Here is a 16,677-nt window from a genome sequence, read left to right as displayed (position 1 = left end):
GTTGTTCTGGTGGATCTCAGTGCAGCCACACCTTACCAAGACACTTTGTGTTGCCTTTTCCCCTCTTAATTTGTCACCAGTCCATGTATTATGGGGAAGCTAAAGTGAAGCGGTGAACGTCACAAGAACCTGCTTATTTTATCCCCTTAAAGCTGTAATATGACCCACACTTCAGTTGCTCAACAGTAAATATCTTACATATTAGTTTCATAACAGTTATCTAATAATCTATAATTGTTGCTAAATAAAAAGTATCAATATTAATTGAATAATAAATTGGATTTGTAAGGTCTGATTAACTCACTACTGTACCGTGATATTTCTCTCTCTCTCTCTCTCTCTCTCTCTCTCTCTCTCTCTCTCTCTCTCTCTCTCTCCAGGCTATGGCCAGAGAGTCTGCCGAGTGTCCTCCGGAGCCTATGGGAAGTGAGGATATGCTCTTTATGCTCTATACTTCAGGCAGCACAGGAAAGCCTAAAGGCATTGTCCACACACAGGCTGGCTACCTCCTTTACACCTCTCTCACGCACCAGGTATTCAGCTCCCACCCAGTTCCGGATATAACAGACATCAGCCGAGCCATCATATACCCTTAAATATTCCATTACATTAAGATTAAGAGACCCTTATAGGCGCCACAATGGGGAAATTTCACCACCGCAGTCTAACCCATCCGTGCAGTGAAGCACCACATACGCACTAGTGAAGACACACAGCAGGGGGCGGTGAGCACACTTGCCCGGAGCAGTGGGCAGCCCTATCCACGGCACCCGAGGAGCAGTTGAGGTGTCTTGCTCAAGGGCACTTCAGTCACAGACTGTTGGCTCAAAGGATCAAACCTTCCAAGCCTCCAGCCCACGACTGCCACCAAGGGGCCTATATCATGGAAAACTAAGAGTGTCAGATAGATGACGTATGTAAACATTGTTTAATTGTTAGGACCGTTTTCTCTCACTCCTACAGTTCATTAATAGAAACTAAGCTGCAAGAACAGCTCCTTGTTTTTGTGACGTCACAGAAACCAGTGCATTTGCATACATCAGCCTTAAAGGCACAGCAACAAAATCAGCCTATTTTATTCTAAAATGGTTCAAAAAATAGTTATGAATCGTGACTAAAATTACAAAAGTGTTACAAGCGGAGATTTAAATACAAATATTTAATACAGATATTTCACTACAGTGAATCCGCTTGAGGTGCTGCAGTGGGGGAAATGGGGAAACGCTATAATGCCCCCTAATTTATTCCTGTAGCACTATACAGCAATATACAAACCACATAGCCGGCTGAAATGATACCAGAACATCCCCATTAGAGACGTCGAGTGGTTACACACCTTAAAGACCGATAGAATGAAGTGGTTATTTCCAGAAAGTACTGATTCAGCAGAAAATGTTACTTAGCGACACATTGATTTCTGCAGATCCCTCCGCCTCGGAATGCTCACGTCAGGGGTTTTGTCACGAGCTAACTTTTCCCTATATTACTCATGTTTGATGTGCCAGCAGTTTAGAAATGTGTTAAAGGTTTTATTAAGTCTTGCAGTAATTCAGCTGCAAGTAACTAAAAGCTTTAGTGATTACGGTGGTGTTTGTTTATAGTAATAATAGTGAAGGAAAGGAATAGCTTGACCAAATTCAGTTTTAAACAAATTTCCCCATATCCCAAATGCAGTGAGGGTCCGTGGGGGTCCTGACCACTGAAGAACAGGGTAACAGAGTATCAGAGAAACAGATGGACTACAGTCTGTAACTGTAGAACTACAAAGTGCAGCTATACAGTAAGTGGAGCTGATAAAGTGGACAGAGCATAGAAACGGGGAGGTGGTCAGAATGTTATACTGCTAATTGGTCCTAGTTTCAGATACACAAGCAAACTTCAGAATCGGTTACTCTCAGGTCAAGGAGGAACTTGTGAAAATTCGATTTTTGTTTTCATTCCTAGAAGGGCCTGAGGGGGTGGGGAGAGTGTATGTGTGTGCTTGTAGATGACTGGTGTTTTCTAGCTTCCCTGCACTGTGTACAGTCTCAACAACTCTCCCTGGTCTCCCGTGTTTGCCATGTCCACAGACAAACAATGCAATCTCTTCTGGACTCCATCAAAGATTATTTCATCAGGCTGGAAAAGATTAGATACAGTGTGCTCGTGTTTTCAGTGATTTCACAGGCACAAGTGTCCAGCTGTCCAGTTCATCTCCTCATGGGAGCTGCTGCTGCACCTCCTCACTCATCGTTTTATTTCGGAATACGATGCGTAAACCTGCGTTAATATTCATTCGTTTCCCCCCTGTGCTTTCAGTACGTGTTCGACTACTCTCCGGGAGACGTTTTTGGCTGCGTGGCGGACATCGGCTGGATCACAGGTCACAGCTACGTGGTGTACGGACCTCTGTCCAACGGGGCCACCACCGTCCTGTTTGAGAGCACGCCCGTCTACCCGGACCCAGGTATGACTTCTCCCCTGCAGGAATTTCACAAATGCAGAATGTCTGAAGAACATCTAGATGATAAACCTAGCAACATTGTCCCTTACGTCTTCTCCTGTCTTCAGATTAGGTAGCTAAGAAGAAAAGGCCAGTAAAAACTTTTGTCAGAAATTCTGCCTTGCACCCACCTTCATGATGCTGACCACAGAATAAAATCATTCACAACTTACCTTTAGCTCTTAGAACCTCATGCTTTTGTAGTCGATAGCTATAACAAAAGCATCAGGCCTGCAATGATGTTTTCCAGGACAAAGGGCTCCATGAATTCCGCTGACGGGTGTTTCTGTGTGTAAATAGCCAAAACAGTAGGGATGTGCGATGTGACGACATCAGATCGTGAAGGATTATAATGTGTCCTTGATACACCGTTGGATCGTGTTACAGGGCACGGTATATCTGCTGCAGTTCTAGGCACGTACAAGCGATAAGGTTTTATTTTCCTGCAGTCAAAGCCCACTATTGACTAGTCCCTTTCATGCCCACCCTAGAGACACGCAGATAAACCAATCATAGCGTACCATCATGCCTCGCCTTTCCCTCGCCTCTTCCACAAGCTGGAAGCCATGAGTGAAAACACCGGCGAAGAATTAGTCCCCCAAAAAGAGTCGACGTCAGTAGCATTGGGAGTGGTTTGGATTTCCCCAAACTGACGTGACGTGACAAAGTTTGCTCAGAGAAGTTTCTCACGTCCGACGGCAACATGACAAACCTTTTCAACCAATTAAAGAGACCATATTCCAAACAGTAGGCTGAGAGTCAAGCACTGAGGAGGTCCGCCACACTGCAGCCAGCAGAGGCTAACGTTAACACACACACACACACACACACACACACACATCTTCTAATCCGTTTCTCCCTCTGGGTCGCGGGGAATGCTGGAGCCTATCCCAGCTGTCATTGGGGGAAAGGCAGGCTACACCCTGGACAGGTCGCCAGTCCATCACAGGGAGTCTAACGTTAACATTACAGCAAACCCAAAACAAACAACGCTCACACAAGCATTTGAGAGAGGCGCTCCATGTCTGTTAGACAAGCAAATGATGGGAAGAGGTAACGGAAGCAATAACATTTTATCTGGAAAAGGATATAGTTCCTATCAAAACAGTGGAAAATGAAGGGACTCCTCAAAGTAGTTGATGTGGGTTTGAGTTACCCTGCCGCAAATACTTTTCCAACACCGCCATTCCACGGATGTACACTGAACGTCGTGCCAAGATGGAAAAACAAGGTTCAAAATTCACTATTTATTTATTTATTTATTTATTTATTTATTTATTGCAACAAGAAGTGATATTGGCTGGTATGCAGAGTGCACTTTACCTGATTGGTGGTGTTCTTTGCCTATTAAAACATTTCAATGTTCATTTTTTTTTGAATTACAAAAATTGCCCCCACAGTTTAAAATCTGTTTTTTGTTCTTTGGCTAAAACGGTCTTATTCTTTTCGTTTTGTATTTTTAAATGGGGAGATGAGTTTGGTTGTACTGTTCAGTAACTCGCGAAATGAAACCCAACATGAAAAAGAATCGTGATAAAATCATGATCGTGAACCTGCATAAAAATAAATAAATAAATAAATAAATAAATAAATAGTGAAATTGTATTTTTGCCATGTCGCCCACCCCCATTTCCACCCCCTGTGGATTCATTGGGCTTCTAACGCTGCATTCCCACCAATCTTAAGGCTGTGTTTATGATCAAAATACAACTTATCCTGCAGCCCAAATCCTGGGCAAAGAGTATAAACCTTCCAAAAGTCACATTTAACCCGAGAATTGTGTCCCGTACAGCTTATTATAATCCCCAAGAAATAGTCCTCATCAGAATATTCCCTGAATGCTTATAATGGTGTAGCCATTGGTGATAATGTCTGTTTTAACGGAGGTGTTGTCGCCTCTAGGGTTTGTCCTTTCTCTTCACAGAGAGATCAGTGTAGAGGCTGGTCGGGGTCTTGGGGCCCGGTTTACAGTTGTATGCAAAAGTTTGAACACCCCTGAGGCGCCAAACCGTAACTGTTGCAACATGTAAGGCGGAGCGGAAAAATTCAGAAAAGAAGCTGGCGAATAAGAAGCTGACCAGTGTTTTCAGAGCGGTGGGCTTTTGTTATCAGGATAATGGGCTTCGCTTTGGCTACCATACATAGCCACATGAGCTGCTTTATAATTTGCAAACAGTAAAAAAAATGCAGATGTATACATTGGCTGACTCATTGTCGCTTGTCAAAGTCTAACATTGCACTTGTTTGTGGGGGTTCAGTGTCCTAAACCTGGCAGCCCATGTGAGCTTCGAGTCTGCAGAGGAGGGGGCGGGGGCTGACCACTCTCTCCAGTATGTTGAATTTGGACTGCAGTACCCATTTTAAATGCTTGTTGTCGGTATTACGTATCGCTCCTTTAAATATGACGTTTCTTTTGCAGTTTTGGTGCAACAGGTTCTGTTTGCAGAGTTTAAAAAATGGAACATAAAATCTAAAATGTGCTGTAACCTTTGCAGCTTTTTATGATGGTTATATTCAGCAAAAAAGCAGTAGTTGTGCATTAAAATGTGCAGAAGTGTATTCTCTGTAAAGGATGTATTTTTACTTAGAAAATCAATAAAATGTCCTTTTACAACTGTAATAAATGTTTGGGGCGGCACTTACTGGCCCTTTGCGCATAAGATCGGACACCACTGCTCTAAGCCCTTTAATACCTAAGCCTAAACGTGGCCACCGGGATATATCTTCATATTTTTGCCTGTAACTGCGTAATACTCTGTGTTCATAGTGATTGTCTGATTGACTCTGGGCTTCTTTATCATCATGTGCTGACTTCATAAATATGTATTTTAGGGTATGGCACTGTTTGGGTGAGAAAATGGGGAGGAAGCTATGCAAATATACAACCCAGACCAGTTTTCTAATGTGAATGGACCAGAACATTTGTCTGATTTCAATTTCGAGGAGTTGCTTTGTTGGCTTGCTGTCAGTATTAGGCAGCAAATCAGATGGTTAAATGTCCAGCAGATCTGGTCAGGGTACTGGCTATTAAGCTTTTGCACTCTGGTTTCACCTCTTGTATCACATGTTTTGGTGGGATAACTGAAAAGCAGAGCTTGTGCTGAATCTGAAAGTATCACTATATGATACTAATGTGAAGATAGACCCAGGTGGCCACTTTTCAGCTTAGTTTTAAAGGGCTTAGAGTAGTGCAGTACAGTCTTATCCACAAAGGGCCAGTGTGGCCGCAGGTTTCCATTCCAAACGAACTGGAGCGCACCTGATTCTGCTTGTTTAATCGATTGCTCAAGCTTCAAAGAACTGATCATGTGTGCTCATGCTTTGTTGGAACCAAACGTCGCATATTGATGATCTGAAACAGTGAGTGACGTTTTAAGCCAAGTTTATAATGAGGAGTTTTAATTGTTCCACTACAACAGTGTCAATGGAACACATTAACCTGAGTGGAGAGTTATCTGTTTGCGACCCGTAATGATACTGACGTCAGACTTCAAAGCACTGCCAATGAGTACAGTACTGTAATGGTAATTATCAACCTTGAGGGGCAATTAATCAGTGTCTTCTTTAGATATAGCTGCTTACGTCATGTGCATGACTATGTGAGGCGTTTGTTTCCATTGCATTGTAAGGGACCTTTATCACATGACAGGTTTGTGTTTGTAGGTAAAAATGGGTGTCAATAAACTGTAGATTGTAAATTTTAGTGATTGATTACATCATGATATACTTAATAGAAGAGTGCTTTAAATGTACTTGACTTAAATCTGTTCTCCATGAATAAAATTTTATTTCCACATAGTTATTGACAAAAGTAAGACAGCTGAAAGACAAAAACTGATATGGTAATAGAACAATAATAATGCAATATGCTAATAACTGGGGCAGTCATCATGGGCTGGAGGTTAGGGAACCAGCCTTGTGACTGGGAGGTTGCCAGTTTGACCAGCAAATCCCCAAATGCTCCCCAGACTGCCCACTGCTCTGGGTAAGTGTGCCCACTGCCCACTATTGTGTGTGTTCACTAGTGTGTATGTGGTGTTTCAATACGCAGATGGTTAAAATGCAGAGGTGGGACTAATAAGGGCCGCTTAACTTACTGGTTTACACAACTGTTTGTACTGCATGTGCTGCTGTTTGCGATCCAAGTTATCCATGCACATTCAGTGATGTTGAGGTCTGGACTCTGGGCTGGTCAGGCTATTGTTCTGAGAACACCAGCAGCTTCTTTGTTTGGCTTTTTGGCTGTTTTCTTTTAAAGGTGGAGGGACTTATTTATTATTTTAGTTATTTATTATCGCCCACCCCCAGATCTTCAGAGTTCAAGTCACTAGTTTCTTGTTTGAATTTTCCCGTACCACCTTAAATAGAGCAGCAGTTACATTGTGGTGCCTCAAGTGTCGATACTGCGGTACCTTTAAAGGTGGAACATGAAATTTAGCTGGCTAGCCACCGAGTCTTCAGCATACAACTGCAATTTCTTAGGCTTTATATGAAGAAAAGAACCATAATACATTGAAACGCCATTAAATACACATATTACAGTGGTTATCATAAGTTTTAATAGAGAAAATACTAATATTTCAGGCTTTCTTTGGTCTCTTGCTAAGCCTTGTTATATCCCCATCACTTCGCCCCACCCCTCCATCTCAGCAATAGTCAGAACACCCTAAACCCAGGTGTGAACGGATGGAAAACGGAGGGGTGAGGATTAGGTTGGGTGTGTCGGTACATGCCATTAACAAAGAGTTCTTCAAAGCAACATCAACTGAAAAGCTCCTTAGGGAACCAAAAGTGGTTCTTTTATGTCACAGGTTCTCAACCTGGGGGTCGGGACCCCTTTAGGGGAAATGGTGTGGTGTCAAAAGGGTCACGGGAGTGGTGCTACAAGACGGCTGCTTTAACGATCACTGCGAAAATCATTTCGACAGGTGCAAATTCGCTCTGCTGACTGGCCCCACCTACAGGCCTTGGAGGACAGGCTGGTGTTGATTATAAACTTGTATTATGTGAGCTCGTTGCAGATGAAAGGGCTTGAATGACCGCTGGACTTGAAGCATGTTTTCAGTGCCAGGCTGAGGATTAGTAGTTTGTGGAGAAGTGCCACTTAAGGAACTACAGGCCTAGACAGTGAGCAGACTTGCTATTTGATTATTCCTCTGTAATTACTTTAATGTGTATGTTGGGGCATAGGGAGGAGGGGGGGGGGGGGCTCTTTTTACAAGATCTTAACTCTGTATTGCACAATGTTGCCTCAGGGCAACAAACTCTGTTTCCTCACTTTGCAAAAACATTATACATATTTAAAAACAACATTAGGGCCAACAATGAAAAGAACAGTTTGAGTAAGTGAATAAAAACCATGTACTTAGTCATACTATTGTTTAGTGGGTACTTTAAAACCTCTTTTTGAACATTCAGTGTCTTTTTTTTTTTTTGTTATGAGAATTTGCAGAAATTATTGTTGCCTATAAGCAACATTGTGTGACAGTGGAATGGATTTAGCCAGTCACCACTTTAGGCAACACAGCTGCATATTATTTCTTCTCATTGTTGCACAATGTTGCCTCAAGGCAACATATTCCAAAAGGACCTCTGCACACGTTATTATTTTTATTGTTTTTGAATTTAATATTCAGGTCCAAAAATAAATCGAGGACCATTTTATGCAAGAAAAGTGAATAATTAATTTTTTTCTGCACATTGCTCTCATAATATGTGCAGTAAGGGTTTAAAAAATCAGCCGTGTAAGTTTATGTGATGTGTGACTGCATGTCTGCATATGTGTTTGTGTGTAGGTCGGTACTGGGAGACGGTGCAGCGGTTGAGGATTAACCAGTTCTATGGAGCTCCTACGGCTATCAGGCTGTTACTGAAGTATGATGAGACCTGGGTGACAAAATACGACAGGACTTCCCTCAAAACGCTTGGATCAGGTACGACAGTGAATGTTACTTATATTCGACTCCATCGGTTTGAAAACACCAGCTGTTATGATAAAGTGACCAGTAGAAATGGTCCAAAATAACACTGAATAAAATCTTGCTACATTAACTTGCATTTAAAAATAATATTTTTTTTCTGTTGTGAAGCTCAGATTTCTGAGTTATGAGATTTTATGTTTAATACATATCCTTGATTTACAACATCTCAGAGAGCTTGACAGGCTGATTGATTGACACTTGTGACACACAAGTCAGGGATGGATGGATGGATGGATGGATGGATGGATGGATGGCAATGGTGGTCAGACATCACCATGAATTCGTTCAATTTCTAGCAATTAGGTACAAGTCATCAAATTACAAGACCTGGTCAACACCAAAACTGCCCCCATCATATAAACAGCACTTCAAGCTTTCCTCTTGGAGAGGGAGGAGAAAATCAAGCTGCTTCAGATCTGAAAACATCCACACGTGTTTCTGTCCATCATGAGAATTTTCTCAGTTAAAAATGACAATAACCACCGTTTTATCTTTGTTTAATGTCATTTCAATGTATTGTGGTCGTTTTCTCCATAACAGGCACAATTGTCATACTAATAGTGTGCTGATGTCTTGGTAGCAAACTATCTGTATTTCCCGTTCCACCTTAAAAGGTGCTGCAGCACTGATACCTGAAGCACCAGAATATTACTGCTGCACCATTTAAGGTGTAACGGGAAAATTCTAACAAGAATCTGGAGAATATCTGACTTCAGCTTCATCACTGAAGAATTAGAGGTGGGTGATAATAAATCATTTTGACACAGTGGTGGCATCAGCCATCTTCTATGGAGTGGTCTGCTGGGGTGGCAGCATCTCCACTGCAGACAGGAGGAAACTGGACTAACTGATCCGGAGGGCTGGCTCGGTCCTGGGAACTCCTCTAGACCCAGTGCAGGCGGTGGGAGAAAGGAGGATGCTGAACAAGCTGGCATCCATGCTGGAGAACGACTCCCACCCCATGCATGAGACTCTGGCAGCACTGGGCAGTTCCTTCAGTGACCGGCTCCTTCACCCCAAGCGTGTGAAGGAGCGCCATCGCAGGTCCTTCCTTCCTGCTGCTGTGAGACTGTTCAACCGGCACTGCTCCCAGTAGACCACACACATATACAATATACACACATACAATGTAACCTTAAATTCAGAATGTAAATATTATTCATTGTGCAATATGTTCATAAGTGCAACTTTTTGTTTTAATTCTTATTCTTATTTTGATGTAAATAGTCTAGAGATTTAACTTTCATTTTTATTATTTATAAAGTTCATACTGTTTCCAGTTTCTATTACTGAGTGCCTTACTTCTATTATACTGTACTATATAGTACTATACTATACTTCTATTGCTGCTGTAATACTGTGAATTTCCCCGCTGTGGGACTAATAAAGGATTATCTTATCTTATCTTATAATTGCCCCCCTCTTTGAAGGCGTATGATCCGTAAATGTAACTAAAGCCCAGCAGTGAGGAGCTGAACTTTGCCCTCCTCTGCTGTCACTGCAGACAGGCAGGGTCGCCCACAGAGCAGCGGCAGTAGCTGATAATGAAGCAAAGCTCTTCTTTATTTGAGGATCTCATTTCGTAGTGGAAGATTTCAACCACTACCGCTTGTAACTCAGTTCCAAGGGGTGAGAAGACCCTTGAAAACAAGGGGTAGGGGTAAAAATGGGACTGGGATTATGAGTCGGAAAAGATGCGTAGCTGTCAAGAAGCCCTCACTGAGAAAAGGAACTAAAGCAAAACAAAAATAAAGAAGATAAAATATGCCAGAAAGTGAGAAAGGCGAAGAGCAGACACGAGAAATACGGGAAGAAATATATCCATGATCCAAGTAATTCCAAACACATTCAGTGACGTGAGGTTCTGAGAATACGAGCAGCTTCTTTGATTTGCAAACGCTCTTCTTGTTTGTCCGTCTCCTTTTCTCAGCGAGGTTCTTCTTGATTAGCTACACGTCCCAGACCCTTTCAGACCCATAGCGCTGAGTGGTCTTCTCACAGTGGATGGATGGACAGAAACACCTGTGGATGTTTTCAGATCTGAAGCAGCTTGATTTTCTCCTCCCTCTCAAAGATGAAAGCTTTAATTGCTGTTTATGTGATGGGGATAGTTTTGGTGGTCTGCCAGGTCTTGCATGGTTGTCAGGAGCCCCATATCTCCCATTTTGACTTAAACTAAATGAATGAAAGGTGGTCTTGCGCACAGTACTGTATATTTTACTTACATATTACTAAGTTTTAAGTTATATTGAGGTTTTTAGTTTATTTCATTCAGTTTCGTTTCCTGCTGTCTGGAATTCGCTTCATGTACGATGGCAAGTTTCCACATTTGGAAAAGCTCTTACATAATTTCTGCTTGTTCTTGGCTCGTCCAAGTGGTCATGTGATTTCTCTTGTAATTCAAGCGGCAGTTAACAGGTTTTGCTGAAGTTTTCATAAGAGCAGCACTTCCCATTCGTCAGTGAGTCACAATGACTGGGTTCATCTTGTTGGACAAGCAATGGATCATTACTCGGATGTAACGGGTCTGGACAGAGACTTTGGGGTCAACATCAGAAGTCCCTGATCCAGTGCCAGTGAAACTAGGGCACTCTGCAATTAGCAACTACACTGGGATCTCAGCTTTCCTGAGCTTTGCTGGAAGGGGGAGTCTTTAAAGATGGGCAGCTTTTTTATAGCTGAGGAGCAAGGTTGCTGTAGAGAGATAAAGAGTCCTTGAACATTGCATACTTTAGTGAGAAGCTTGACTGCTGAGGAGCACCTGTACATTCATTAGCCAGAGAGGAGCCCGGGAGCAACTACAACCCTTGGATTGCGAGATGGATTATTTTGAAAGAGTAACTGAACTGCAGTTGCGTAATATATCTTTTGCTGGCCGGTGCAGTATTTGTATGCGCAGATGTCACGAATGATAGACTTTGTTTGTTTTTCTTGTATGTTAGGAGCAGTGGTGGACAGTAACTCAGTAAATGTAATTAGTTTCTGTACTTTAGTATTTTTTGGTGTATCTGTACTGAAGTTTCTCCGTTCTGGACTTTTTCCTTTCACTCCACTACATTTCAGAGTCTAATATCCGACTTTTTCCTCCTACATTTTGAGAAATCTGTCGTTCCTTTTGGTTTCTGTGTGTATAAAAACGTAACATGTCAAAACGAAAGAAGCGCAAAGCCAGAGCACCAATCAGGGCCCAGCGGTCACTTTGTTTAGAGCTGGTTTTGACCTGTTGGTCATACCGACCCAGTGCAGCACGCGGTTCAACGTCAGCGCAGCAGCGTAAAACTTTGGGAGAGTCTGTTCAACATAAATGATGAACTAACCTAACTTTGTGTAAATAGAGCTCAATATAGAAATATGTCCACATATGCAGTCGAGACTGACGCGGCTTTTTTCTGAATTTCTACAAACACCATTTCATTTTATAGTAAATGAGTTTGGGCTGGTTTATGTTTATGAACAGACGCCTACAGATCAACATAGTAAAGGAGCTCATCTGTGATCCTGAGTTTAAAGCCAGTTTTTATTCAACTTAAACTTGGAACTAAGTTGTAAATAAATCTGAAACTGAAACTTTGCTTGTGTGTAAAAAGTGATTTCAGAGCCACTCGGTTCTCCCTGATGGAAACTGTTTACCTTCAGTGTTTTGTGCTTCTGATCATTTTAATAGACGTCAGCGTCACTAATTAATGACGTTCTATTAAAAGACTGGTTTACCAAGAGAGACGCTGGAGGACTTTCACCTGAAATGAGTTCATGAAGCCAGTCTGGTTATAAAAATGATAACAGGACCAGATCAGAGCCAGAATTACTCTTTTAGTACTTTTACTTTATACTTAAGTACATTTGAAGGTAAATACTTTAGTACTTTTACTCAAATGGAGGTCTAAAGGGAGGAACTTCTACTTTTACTGGAGTGATATTTTACCTTGGGGTTCTCTACTTTAACTCAAGTACATGGTTTGTGTACTTCGTCCACCTCTGGTTAGGACAGTTTGACCAACGTCAGATGTTCCAGGTAAGATGGGTGTATTGATAAATCAAGGCGTTTTATGTGATTCAGCAAACATCAATAAGTAGTGCAGGCTGAACCTAATTGTTACATCAAGGTTTTACCAGAGTGCTTTAATATATGGTGAGGCGTATTACAGTTGCAATATATAGCAATAAAATCAAATGATCCTGTATGAGCCTTACTTGTTGGCTTATCTTCTACTCATTTTCAACCCTCTTAAAAAGTAGATTATTACTGTGTCGTCCCCCAAACATTCATTTCCGCTGAAATTAGGCAGCATCCAGAAATGTTTATAACTTCATGTTGTTTGTCTTTGCAGTGGGAGAACCCATCAATCATGAAGCATGGGAGTGGTTTTATAAAGTGGTTGGAGATGGACGATGCCCCCTAGTGGACACCTGGTGGCAGACAGGTAATGAGGGCAGATGTAAATGGGAGAGACTCTATGACCCTTTCCCCCCTCCTCTACAGTACTGTTCAGACGGGATTAGTTTTCGTTGGGGGTGATGGTAATTTTACCACAGGAGGTCGAAACATTGAGTTTAGGCATTACTTAGTTTACCTAAAGCATCTATATCACTGTCTTCAGTGTGTGGAAATTCACATCCAACATTGATGCGTAAAATCTTGAACTGAGGTGGGTGACAATGATATTTTATTGATATTGTGATGAATTGTCACAATGCAAAGTCCTGTGCATATCGTGGATATCGTCAGTACGTAAAGAACACAGACTAACTGCATGTTTTATTACAAAATGAGCATAATTAGGCCTGTTTAATTGCATTAGTGCAATTGTAAGTTGGTATAGTGTAGTGGATGACACTGCTGCCCTCTACGTTGTAGACTGGGGTTCAATCCTTAGCCTCACCCTACACTATACCAATAAGAATCCTTGGGCAAGACTCCTAATATTACCTAGTAAAAAATGATCAAATTGTAAGTCACTCTGGATAAAAGCATCTGCCAAATGATGGTTTCTTATTGTTCTTATTAGAGTATTTTTATTTGTGGCACTACAGGTTATATTTTGTCTGTTCCAACATATTTCGTTTTTCAGAGATTTGTTACCGTGATGCATGTCGTGTATCGTGAAAAAGTGTCGTAATATATATTTCTGCCATATCACCCAGCCCCACGAAGAACCTTTTTCTGTCTTTTTACATGTTTTCATGTTGAGAGTTGTAAATCTGATGTAGGGCAGTACATATCAGCTTGATTTGAGTCAAAGAAACACGGGTAAATGCTTCATTTTCCACAGACTTGCCAGCGTTTTTCACAGTCACGTCGATTTGCAGGGGTTTAAGGGTTATAATAACACTAAAATAATGACCTCACTTCCTCATGGAAAGTCCTGTCCCAGCAGTATTTAAGAAGAGCCTAAACCACAGTGTTTTATTACCTACATAATCAGCTTTGTCCCTCCAGAGTTGATTTGGATTTAGCCTTAGCTCTGGTTAAGTCTTGATTGTTTCAGTTGTATTAAGTGTTGAATTGTTAAAGCAATACCTCAAAAATGCAAATTTTTGTAATAATTTTATGAACTACAGAAATGCCATGGTTTTAACTGTTCAAATGAGATCATGCTGAACGATCCCTACAGGCTTTCATTCATTTTTAAGTCACTTTAGCGCTTTTTGATGAATCTTTACACATATTTCATATTTGCTCACTTGCAGAGACTGGGGGGGTGTGCATTGCCCCTCGTCCAGCCGAAAAAGGAGCTGAGATCCGGCCTGCTATGGCCATGAGGCCTTTCTTTGGTATCCAGCTCACTTTAATGGGAGACAAGGTAACGTCTGCTTTACTGGCTTGGTTAGTTTAGTAAAAGGGCTGAGGATTCGCATGTTTTTTACTCCAGGATTTTTCCAGGATTTTGAGTTATTTCATTTGTTTTCCTGGGATACTGTGACGTCATTACCACAACAAATGAATGTTGTTTTCCTAAGATCCCAAGAAGAGACATTTGCTTTATTGTGAAGATACACTGTTAGAAGTAAAAGGTTCTATACAGGTAAATTTTTCATTCATCAAAGTTTAAACAGTGTAAATGTTACTGTCTGGACCTTTTTGTACCTTTTCATAACCTAATGTTTTAAAACAGAACAGTAAAATAAAAAGACTTGGAACATATAATTTCACTGGATTATGGTACAATTATTTTCCCAGGCTAAAGGCACTGAGATGTACCCTTGAGGGTAGCAACCTAGTGACGAGAGAGGTGCTGCCCCAGTGATAGTTTAATTCCTTTATTTCTGATAGTGCAGAAAACAAATGAACATTTGTTATCACAGAAAACCAGAATAAAAAACATGCAAATCTGTGACCCTTTAGGGCTTCCATACATCAGGTTTGCATTTGCATGAACCTTTTTTACTGTTGCTTTTGTTAGTTTGCTGCTTATTGATTGATCTTTAGGTCTCCTGCTTATTGTCAAGTAGATACCGCTGAGGGTACTGAAGGTGTAGCTAGCCATATAAAAGCTGTATTTGCACGAGGGGATGGAATCTGAGCAACATACAGATGGTTTGAGGGGTCCAACTAGAAAAATAATTAATAATTTATCACTTTAAGGAGCTGGTACCACATTAACCTTGACAAACTCAATTAATATATTATCAAATGACACTTTCAGCCTGATGATATTTGGTCTTAGGCCTTGGGTTTTCTCAGCTCTAGTTTGGATGACCTATTACCTGCACAGTTTTCAGGCTTTTCCTGCTTGTAATGCATCTCAATCCAACTCCAGTGTAGTTTGTTTACAGTTGAAACAGGTGTTGGAGGAGGAACCATGCAGTGGTGAGGGCACTAACCCTAACCTTAGTTTAATAAATGACTGTATTTAGAGTGATATTCATTTATGATCTTGCATCTGATAAGATTATAGTTTTCTACTCATTTTTTCTTCTGATGTGAAAGAAGAGGCTAGTCGCAAAAAATGAACTGACCACCCCAGAGTCGAGACCTCAGCATCACTGTGTGTTTGGGACTGCTTGGTTTGTGTGAAGCAGAAAATGCAGCAAACGTTTAGGACTGAACTTGTATGGGCTCCCAAGTGGCACAACCCTCTAAGTGTTGTCCGTATCATCAGGAGATCACGAGTTAGATCCCTGGTGATGCTACAGCCGTCCATGGCCGGGAGTGCAAGAGAGCACAGTTGGCCTTGCTCTCTCTGGGTGGGTGGGTAGGATGGCCCCCCCCTTCTCCCCCCATCACTCAACACAGTGCTAGTCAGCACAGGTGTCTGTTAGCTGACATCACCGATCTGGCAGTTGGCGCTTTCCTCAGCGGATTCGGATGTCCAATGACGTTGCGTGAGCGGCAGTGCTTCACAGGTCCCGGAGGAGTCCTAACTAGCGGAAAACGACTAAATTGGGGAGAAATTTGGGTTAAAAAAACAGTTATTAAAAAAAGACTGAACTAGTTTGGTGTAGAAAATATCTCTGCAGATTCTTTGAAAAACTAAAAGTGAGTCTCCTGAAAAGAATGGAAGCTGTAATAGAGGGTAGAGAGTGGACACGGTCAATATTGAAAAATATATTGTTGACACTTTCTGTTAAATATGCTTTCTGCTTTTTTCTGACACTGGAAATAACTTGGCTGTTTTAACTGGAAAAGAAATGAATGAGGGGTCTGATGTTTGCACAGTGCTCCATATCCCTGCCTGCCTGTATCACTGCTGTTGTCCATGTCTGATGAATGATGATTGAGATTATTGAAAGACTTCTTTGTCCACTTTTGGAATGCTGGCTGTAAGTGGACAGTGCCCTTTTGTACTCCACTGTAGCGATAAAAGCCCTGCATAATCTGGAAGAGTTCCAGCTCTGAGAGGAAGTCACTCGTGCCCACGCTCAACCGCCGTGTCGTAGCGCGAGACATATCACATGCTAGCCGGGAGGAACTAAAACATGGGTGTGGACTGGACACTGAGTGTGTTGTGAGAGGACTGGAATTGTAGACCGGAAGACGTTTCGTTTTGCTGGGCTTTTCAAATTGACTTTTTATTTTTGTGCCAACAGGGGGAGACCATAACAGGAAATGATGTCAGCGGAGCTCTGTGCATCAGCAAGCCATGGCCTGGCATGGCCAGAACCATATTTGGAGACCACCAGAGATTTGTAGATGCGTACTTTAAACCCTTTCCTGGTGAGTGCATTACTGGGGTTAAGTGATACTTTTTAAATCTCCACCTCCGTGAAGTGAAA

General features: G+C 41.7%; 1 protein-coding gene across 1 annotated transcript in view; it reads left to right on the top strand.

Moving 5' to 3' along the window:
* Positions 1 to 16,677, top strand: part of acss1 (acyl-CoA synthetase short chain family member 1) — a 41,797-nt gene that overhangs the window by 18,882 nt on the left and 6,238 nt on the right. The window contains exons 5-10 of the mRNA XM_017702549.2: positions 381 to 533; positions 2,299 to 2,446; positions 8,278 to 8,415; positions 12,792 to 12,884; positions 14,152 to 14,264; positions 16,492 to 16,618. Of these exons, the coding sequence (XP_017558038.2) occupies positions 381 to 533; positions 2,299 to 2,446; positions 8,278 to 8,415; positions 12,792 to 12,884; positions 14,152 to 14,264; positions 16,492 to 16,618 (772 nt within the window). The remainder of the gene's footprint in view (positions 1 to 380; positions 534 to 2,298; positions 2,447 to 8,277; positions 8,416 to 12,791; positions 12,885 to 14,151; positions 14,265 to 16,491; positions 16,619 to 16,677) is intronic.

The sequence above is a fragment of the Pygocentrus nattereri genome, chromosome 10 (assembly GCF_015220715.1).
Source record: "Pygocentrus nattereri isolate fPygNat1 chromosome 10, fPygNat1.pri, whole genome shotgun sequence".
In the NCBI taxonomy this organism is placed as follows: Eukaryota; Metazoa; Chordata; class Actinopteri; order Characiformes; family Serrasalmidae; genus Pygocentrus; species Pygocentrus nattereri.
This window is presented reverse-complemented; position numbering and strand designations above follow the sequence as displayed.